This window comes from Myotis davidii, unplaced genomic scaffold (assembly GCF_000327345.1).
Source record: "Myotis davidii unplaced genomic scaffold, ASM32734v1 scaffold1439, whole genome shotgun sequence".
Classification (NCBI taxonomy): Eukaryota; Metazoa; Chordata; class Mammalia; order Chiroptera; family Vespertilionidae; genus Myotis; species Myotis davidii.
The window spans coordinates 238,830-247,732 of NW_006292342.1; the positions used below are offsets into that span (position 1 = coordinate 238,830).

General features: G+C 54.8%; 2 protein-coding genes across 2 annotated transcripts in view; one reads left to right on the top strand and one right to left on the bottom strand.

Moving 5' to 3' along the window:
- LOC102766444 (chromosome unknown open reading frame, human C19orf66) overlaps positions 1–4,049 on the top strand; it is a 16,666-nt gene extending 12,617 nt beyond the window's left edge. Inside the window, exons 2-9 of the mRNA XM_015565354.1 lie at positions 7–120; positions 233–356; positions 531–580; positions 2,155–2,193; positions 2,381–2,530; positions 2,958–3,061; positions 3,190–3,344; positions 3,756–4,049. Coding sequence (XP_015420840.1) covers positions 7–120; positions 233–356; positions 531–580; positions 2,155–2,193; positions 2,381–2,530; positions 2,958–3,061; positions 3,190–3,344; positions 3,756–3,976 — 957 coding nt within the window. The 3' untranslated portion in view covers positions 3,977–4,049. The remainder of the gene's footprint in view (positions 1–6; positions 121–232; positions 357–530; positions 581–2,154; positions 2,194–2,380; positions 2,531–2,957; positions 3,062–3,189; positions 3,345–3,755) is intronic.
- The window catches only part of ANGPTL6 (angiopoietin like 6), a 7,882-nt gene continuing 2,990 nt past the window's right edge, over positions 4,012–8,903 (bottom strand). The window contains exons 3-7 of the mRNA XM_006765817.1: positions 6,824–6,912; positions 5,989–6,163; positions 5,291–5,478; positions 4,946–5,216; positions 4,012–4,438 (exon numbers count right to left, since the gene is read on the bottom strand). Coding sequence (XP_006765880.1) covers positions 4,248–4,438; positions 4,946–5,216; positions 5,291–5,478; positions 5,989–6,163; positions 6,824–6,912 — 914 coding nt within the window. The 3' untranslated portion in view covers positions 4,012–4,247. The remainder of the gene's footprint in view (positions 4,439–4,945; positions 5,217–5,290; positions 5,479–5,988; positions 6,164–6,823; positions 6,913–8,903) is intronic.

An 8,903-nucleotide genomic window follows, 5' to 3' on the forward strand; every position in this document is an offset into this window, starting at 1 on the left:
GTGCTACCTGGCCGGCCTCCCTCCGAGCCTGGGAAGCTTGCCCCAGTCCGCACCCTCCCCCAGTATCCAGTGGGGACTTTGGCTTTTTCCAGGAAATGCCACGGAGGATGGAGATGGGAGGTTCGGAGGCCAAAGCTAAGGGTCAAGTTCAGGCGGGGAGAAGAGTGTCTAGAAATGGGGGGAGGGCAGTGGCTCTCCTCCCCCCATCGGAGCCCCCCTGTCCCCACCCCAGCTGGAGCAGAGCGTCCGGCGCCTCCGGGAGAAGTTTCATGGGAAGGTCTCCTCCAGGAAGGCGGGGACTCTGATGAGGAAATTTGGCAGCGACCACACCGGAGTGGGCCGCTCCATCGTGTACGGTGAGCGGGCGGCAGGCTGGGGTCCCCAGCCTGGTGGGGTTCCCCGCGGGGGTGGGGGCCTGGTCTGAGGAAGGCAGGGAGAGGCCTGGAGATCCTCTCGGGGAGGATCTGGGGACCTGAAACTCCCACAAGGTCTTTCAAGGGTTCTTCACGTACATTTACTCTCCCCACCAGGAGTAAAGCAGAAAGATGGGCAGGAACTGAGTCACGACCTGGATGCCCAGGTAAACGGCCTCCCGCTCCTCAAAGGACAGGGTAAGGGGAGGGAGAGCAGGGGGAACCCGGCCCATCCATGGCGAACCCCTCGGGGCACTGCCACGTCACAGCTCATGGTCTAGCCACATGTACTCACTCCTCAGTTGCAGGGAGCCTGCAGACAGAAGATGTTCATTACATGCTGATGCTATTAAATGGGGGGGAGACATGGAACTGGGCAGTGACGGGAGCCAGGAAGAATGTCGTCATAGAGGAGGCAAGAGGTCAGGGAGAGCTTCCTGGAGAGGGTGTTGCCAACTCTTCAAGGCTGGAGGCTAGTGATCCCTGGGAATGGAGGGGTCAGAAAGGGCCCTCCTGGAAGAGGGAATGGCTGAGCGAAGGAATGCAAACAGGCTGGGATGAGCAGGAGATGGGGCGAGAAAGGAGGGCAGAGGAGCTCATGTGTTGAATGAATGAATGAGTGAGTGAGTGAATGAATGAAAGGCTTTGAGGCACAGGAACATCATGACCACTTTGCCCTGTGGTGGCTTTGGTAGCTGATGCACTGTGGATTTTACCTGCCTGAAAAGCCCAGCATAGAGCTGTTAAAGAGTATAATAAAACATGTATTATACTCTTGCATTTATACCTATAGAGTATGATAAAACATAATAGCAAAGAGCCCTGGCTGGTGTGGCTCAGTTGACTGGGCGTTGCCCTGTGCACCAAAAGGTCTCCAGTTCAGTTCCCCGTCAGGGCACATGCCCAGGTTCCGTCCCCAGTCAGGGTGCATACGAGGCAACCGATTGATGTTTCTCTCTCACACATTAATGTTTCTCTCTCTTCCTCTCCCTTCCTCTCTCTAAAATCAATAAAAACCTCTTTTTAAGTATATAACAGTAAAGAGTAGCATTGATTGAGCACTTCCCTTGCAACAGGGCTCCAGGAATTTTACCTGTTGACTCATTTCATTGCCACAGTGGCCCCATGAGACAGGTCCTTTATTTATTGTCCTTTTACGGATAAGGCAACGGAGACACAGAGTGATGAAGTCACTGGCCAGGATTACGAAGCATGCAGGTGGCAGCTGGGATTTGAACCCCAGCCACCCAGTCAGGGTCTGAGCTCTGAGATGCCCCTCATTAGGGACCCAGCTGAAAGTAATGGAGCCGGGGAGGGGGGTGGTACCTGCTTCTGTCTGAGCCCAGCGCTGGAACACTTAGCCTAAGGCAGTGTGGCCTCAGGGCGGGCCGCCTGTCCCAGTGCCAACAAATGTGTGGCATTTGCGAGCAGGACGGGAGCACGGGGTCCAGGCCTGCGCCACTGCACTCTCTCGGGGTGATCCCAGGCAGGCTGTCTCCTGGCTCTGGGTCTCAGTGTCCCCATCTGAACAATGAGGATAACAAGTATGCTCACCTCCCAGAACTGCGTAAGGATAGCAGGGGTCACGCACCTGGCTCTCAGCTAGTGACTGCTGCTCCATCACCTCCTTGTGAGTTAGGGACACTCCGTTCTTATATGGGGCCGGGACCCTCCCCCAATAAACGAGGTGAAAGAGGTCTGAGCTGAATCCCCAGCCTCTGCCCCTGGTATCTCCACCCAGGACCCACCGGAGGACATGAAGCAGGACCAAGACATCCAGGTGGGTCCAGTATCTGGGAATGGGGGAGGTGGAGCAGGGAGGACCCCCATGGGGGATAGAGGGGTACACCCTAGGGGCCCGAGGGGGCCCATCTGTTGGGAGTATGGAACTGACATATGTTTATGTTGTTGGAGAAGGGCTGACCACCCTCTCGTGCTCACCACCACCCCACCACCCCGTTCCACAGGCAGTGGCAACCTCCCTCCTGCCGCTGACGGCAGCCAACCTACGCATGTTCCAACGTGCCCAGGAAGACCTTATCCCTGCCGTGGATCGGCAGTTTGCCTGCTCCTCCTGCGACCATGTCTGGTGGCGCCGTGTGCCCCAGCGGAAGGAGGTGATAACCCAACCCTGGGCCTTGACTCCTTCACTGTCGTGTCCCCATCCTCAGCATCTGAAGCTCTGACTTCAGACGTTCAGCCTCTGACAGCTCATCCCCAATTCCCCAGCCTGAGCTGGCCTTCTGACCTCCAACTGGAGCTCAGCCCTTACCCCTGAGCTCTGACTCCACAGTTTGACAGCTGCCGCAGAAATCAAAGCTGACTCCGAAAACACACCCCCAAATCTGGCCTCTGAACCCCCCTGACCAGTGATGTGCTTCTGGCAAATGCTTAAGAACCAACTCCTGCAGCATAGGCCTGGGATGGAGCCTGGATCTGTAGTGTTTACCAATTTCCATGCTGTAAATATTCCCACTTTGGCCAATATCAAGCTACCAGAGTTCTCTTCTGAGAGTAAGCCCACACCCTTCTCCACACCCACAGGTGTCTCGGTGCAGGAAATGCCGAAAGCGCTATGAGCCAGTACCCGAAGACAAGATGTGGGGTGTGGCTGAGTTCCACTGCCCCAAGTGCAGGCACAAGTTCCGGTGAGGATGCTGACCTCCACCTCGCCCCTCAGCCCTGTCCCACCCCAGCCCTGCCCTCCCTGCCTTGGCCCCACTGCAGCCCAGCTGCACCCTCACCCTCAGACCCTCATGGCCCTGCCTGCCCACAGGGGCTGGGCACAGATGGGGTCCCCATCCCCTTGTTATGGGTGTGGCTTTCCGGTGTATCCGACACGGATCCTCCCTCCGCGCTGGGACCGGGACACGGATCACCGCAGCACCCACACCCACTCCTGCTCAGCCGCTGACTGCTTCAACCGGCGAGGTAAGGACCTGGCCTGGCCTCCCCCAGCTCTGGGTGGGCTCCTTGGCTTTTACTTCTAGGACATCAACTTCTAGGGCCTTAAGTACCAAGGTCTCAGCCCCCATGGCCACTTGCCATGGCATCAGCCCCTTCTTCCATGTCTTCTCTGGCGCCCCGAGTCTCTGCGGCCCCCAGTGCCACCTCCCACTGCATCAGCCACCTTCCATGGTCTCGCGCATGAGGCTCTGTATTCTTGGTTCCTGTTTTGTCTTCTGAAGTCTCAGGTGATGCCCGTGTCCCCGGGTCTCCTGTGGCTCTGACACCTGTGACTTTCACGTCTGAATTTCCTGTAGCTCTGAGTCTGTATCCTCAGCCCCTTCCCTCCCCAGAGTCTCATGTGACTTCAGAACCTCAGAACCCCTCCTTTCCCAGAGCCCCATGTGCCTGGGACCTCCTGCGCACACCCCAAGAGCCGGAAGCAGAACCACCTGCCCAAAGTCCTGTACCCCAGCGACCTCCACATCAGCAGTGGCTCCACGGTGGGCACCTGCCTGAGCCAGGGGAGCCTCCTCGAACACCTGGACAACCTCATCCTGGAGGACCTGAAGGAGGAGGAGGAGGAAGAGGAGGAGGAGGGTGGACCCCAGGAGTGACCCGTGCCAGGTGTGGATGCAAACCAGACACAGTCTGTAGATATTTTGTGTTGTTATAAAATATGAGCTCAAACTGAGATCTGAGTGCCCTTGGGGAGCCACACGGGTTGGAGATGTTGGCGGGGGGATTCCTGGGTCCTACTTTCAGAGTTCTGGGGAGCAGATCCACAGTGGGAGGGTCTGTGGGACGGGGCTCACACTGAACCATAAAGGAGGTGTGGCCAGGACAGCTTGGGCTCCTGCTGACACACATCCCCTCGGGGACAGATGGTCACAGCCTCAGGGGCCGGATCAGCATGGCCGCCTTCTTGAGAGAGTAAGCCCCGCCACGAAACTCAGCCCAGTAGACACCGTCCTGGTAGCGGTTGCGGTAGTGGCCACCACGGTGCCACACACCATTGAGGTTGGAGTGGGCACAGGCGTGGTACCACCAGCCTCCCCGGTGGTACAGGGCACAGTTACCTGAGGGGAGAGAGAGAGTCCATGTCCTCTCACCATAATAAAAGCTACCAGTACCTCAGTAGTGCAAGGAAATGGCCTTAATTCCTTCCCTATCCCCTTACCAAAGTACAAGTCACACTTTTCCTATCCTTTCTGCAAACGAGGATCTCTACCTCTCATTTCTTTACCAGGGAAAAAAATCTCTACTTTCTTTCTAAAACAGCGGTTCTCAACCTGTGGGTCGTGACCCCTTTGGGGGTCGAACGACCCTTTCACAGGGGTCGCCTAAGACCATCCTGCATATCAGATATTTATATGACGATTCATAACAGTAGCAACATTACAGTTATGAAATAGCAACGAAAATAATTTTAGGTTTCTGTTCTCTTGCATACCCTTACCAAAGAGAAATGTTACCCATCCCTTCCATTCTTTGACTAGAAGTACCATCTCCTTACTCCCCACCCTCCCCTTCCCTCCACCCCCCCCTCCCACACACACACACACACCCCAGTAAGAGCTCCTTACCAGAATAGGAGTCTCGGTCCCTATCCACAGTGCTGAAGGGCTTGTCATTGTGCCAGGAAAGAGAGTCGCCCGCATCTCCATGGTACTGGCCAAGCCGTAGGCGGTAGTGGTCACTCTCAGGCTCCAGGGAGAAACCATCATAGTGGGCACGTGCACCACGGCCTCCCCAATCCTCCAGGAGCACCAGGAGCTCATTGTCCCCACGGCTGGTCAGCTGATGCACAGGTTCAAGGCCCAACCAGTATTCCCCATCAGGCTGCCCGAAGCCCGCCTGGCAGGAAAGTCAGGAAGTTAGGAACAGGTCCCCTCCCCTGCCCAGCCCTGCCCCTACCTACCTGCGCTCACCTTGTAGTGCTGCCAGGTAGTGAAAAAGTTGACTGAACCATCTTGCCGCCTCTGGATCACAGTCCAGCCTCCACCCTCCAGCTGTTGCTCACACCATGCTGACACCACATGCCGGCCCAGTCGCAGCTCATACACTCCACTCTGCCCATGGCCTGCCCGGTGTGCCTCTGCACAATCTTGCCATGGGCCTGTGGGCACAGAGATAATGGAGTAAGTACAGCCTGGACCAACCACCCCTTATTGAAATAAGAATCCTAATTTGCACTGTTCCCCTCACCAGAATAGCAGTGTTCTCTCTTCCATTCTCTCATCAGAATAAGTGCTCCAGTACCGATTTCCTTACCTGAATAAGACTGAGTCACTCTTCTCTCACTACAGCACATGTAGATCCTGGAGTTCTTAAATCCTGGGTAAAATGGTCTCCTCACCAGAATAAGAGTCCTGAACATGGCCCTCTGAACCAGCTCAAATTCTCACCAAAGTAGCAGTCTTAAATTCCCTGACCCCTCATTAAAATAAAAGTGCCTCCTTCCCTGTTTTCATACCAGAGTAAGAATTTTGGTTTTTATCAGAATAAGAGCCATAGCCCCTTGTTCAGTCACCAGGGTAAAATTTCCTTCAGTTCTCTCTCCGTTAGAGGAATATACCATTAAAATCCTGGCTCATCACACCCCCCAGCAGCCCTGCCCTCATCTTACCTGCTGGCCTGGTGGGGACTGCAGGGTGCCCTGCAGGTAAGGGAAAGGCCAAGGTCCCCTGCTGTCTCAGGGTCTGGTCTCTCTGGGACTCTGGGGCTGGGTCTAACCTGCTGTTGTCACTGGTGCCACCCACCAGACTGACTGGAACCACCGGTACCAGGGGCGGGGGCAGGACCTGGGTGACCAAGAGAATCATGTGATTGCATTAACCCTCAGCCCAGGCCACCTTGGTCTCCTCCATCTCCATCTCTCAGCATTCAGATGGGTAGGAGGTCAGGCAGGGGCAGGAACTGATCCTCCCCAAATGCCCAATTCTAGCTTCAAGGACAGGCAGAGTTGAGCTTACAGTCCCGCTCCAGTGTGCACGGCTTAACCAATCCGTGCCTCCAAATCCTTTTCTTTAAAGTGAAAATAACGAGGGCCTGCAACAATGAGTAATAACTTACTGAATGCTTTCAACAACCCTGTAAGGTAGGGACTGTCCCAGAGCAACAATCTCTTATTCAAAACCCAGGCCCAGACACGTTCCAGAATTCAGAATACTATGGCAGGAGTTAGGGACAGTAATATACCGTCTGTATTGTGACATTACATAACACCTCCATAACATGGGTCTTTGGTCTTTATCCACATAATGTGCTTGCTCGAAGGATTCTAAGACTATTCATATGACGTGGATAAGTAAAGACTTGAAGTGGCCACCAGTTGCGTTTTGACCCGAAGGATTGTAGGGGGGAAATGTAGGAATCTGGGTTTTGGAACTTTTCGGGTTCAGGGGGCCCATCTTCCAGGCAACACGCACAGGGAGTGGCGGCGGGGCTACCGCGTGGGTTACCTGCTGCTGCCCGCCCGCGCCCCCCGGGCACAGGCGCTCCAGGCGGGCGATGAGGCTGCTCTGCTGGCTGACGAGCCCACATGGCGGACCTGCAGGCAGAGGACGGAGGGGAAGGAGAGAAGGCCCGGGAACCCAGACTCGACCCCCAACTCTCAGGCCGGGCCAAAACCAACTGCTCCCAATGCGTGTGTTTACACCTGCGTGGCTCCGGGCCCACCCAGGCCCACCTCGGTCCTCCCACCCCAAGGCTGGAGGCTACCTAACAATGGGATCCCAGCCAGGCCTCTCCACTGAGTTCCAGGCATCCTGCGGGGCAGCATTGGTTCAGCGAACATAGTGCTTACTGTGTGCCAGCGTCAGTGCAAGGCGCTGGGAATATAGTCGGAAACAAAATAAAATTCCTGCCTGGTGTGCAAGGAACAAAATAAAGTATGAGGTTAATAAAGTTTTAGATAGGACGCCATGCTAAAGATAAAGATCAGAGAGACATGAAGCAATTTGAAAGGAGGCAAGACCTGCTAGAGAGGTGACCTTTGAACAAAGTCCTGAAGGAGGAAGCCATGGGGATGTCTAGGGGAGAAAAGCAGCCCTGGCAGGGGGAACAGCATGTGCAAAGGCCCTGAGGCTAGATCACGCCTGATGTATTAAAGCAGTGGTTCTCAACCTTCCTAATGCCACGACCCTTTAATACAGTTCCTCATGTTGTGGTGACCCCCAACCATAAAATTATTTTCATTGCTACTTCATAATTGTCATTTTTCTACTGTTATGAATCGTAATGTAAATATCTGATATACAGGATGTATTTTCATTGTTACAAGTTGAACGTAATTAAAGCATAGTAATTAACCACAAAAACAATATGTAATTATATATGTGTTTTCCAATGGTCTTAGGCGACCCCTTGTGAAAGGGTTGTTCGACCCCCAAAGGGGTCGCGGCCCACAGGTTGAGAACCGCTGTATTAAAGGAACCTCAGGAGGCTGGAACAGAAGCAGGGCAAGTATGGTTAGAAGAGGGTGAGGTGGGGTGAGGGGCAAGTCTCACTAACTCAGTCTAGTAGTGGACACCCCATTTCCCACGTCCTCATCAAAACTGCCTAGTGCCACACCCACACCCCAACATCCACATGCCCCAGGTCTGCTGTGTCCCCCAGGTGTTCCCCAATTTACACAGGTGACCTCCTATGAGTGTCCTCACTCAAGGTTGTGTACTCATAGCGGCCACCTCTGACCCTGTAAGGTCCACACCCGGGCCCCATTGCCTTCATTCCTGGGTTCACAGCCTCTGAGATGGGGACACACCTGACTCCCATGTGCACTTGCCAACCCAGAGCACATCTCACATGTCCGCACATCACCCCTCTCTGTACTAAGTTCTATGACCTAACCCGCACGTCCTGGTGGCAACACGGGCACATGTCCATGGTCTTTATCGTCACACACATTGCCTTGTTCACACATTCAGCAAACGCTCCCTGAGTGCCTGTTGTGTGCCAGGAGCCGTTCCAAGCGATGGGGACACAGGCATGACCAACACAGACAAGATCCCTGCCCTCATGAGCTTGACATCCTGGTTGGGAAGATGGACGATGGACAGGTCAGAGGGTGATAGGTGCTTAGAAGGAACCTCAAGCCGGGAAGGGGTGGGAGTCCTCGGCTGGGGTGGGTGTTTTAAATAGAAGGGTCAGGCCTCTTTTTAAAGAGAAGATGACACTTGGATGAAGACCTGAAGGAAGAGAGAGAAGGGGAAGAGCATTTAGGCAAAGGGAACAGCAGTGCAAAAGCCCTGAGTGGGAGCTTGCTTGATATGCCCAAGGAATAGCAGGGAGGCCTGTGTGGCTGGAAAAGTGAGCGAGGGGGAGAGTGGAAGGACGGAAGAGGAGAGAGGTGAGGGGGGAGTGTGTGCAGGACCCTGAGGACCTCCAGGAGGACTTGGGTTTTACTCTAACTCATGTGAGAACCAGGAGGGGTTCTGAGCTGGGAAAAGGCCAGTTCACGACTAAACTCACACACCAAGCAGGAGCTTCCAAGGGCAGCAGGGAGCAAGGTCCTCTCCCAGCGCCCTCCCGCCCCCCCCC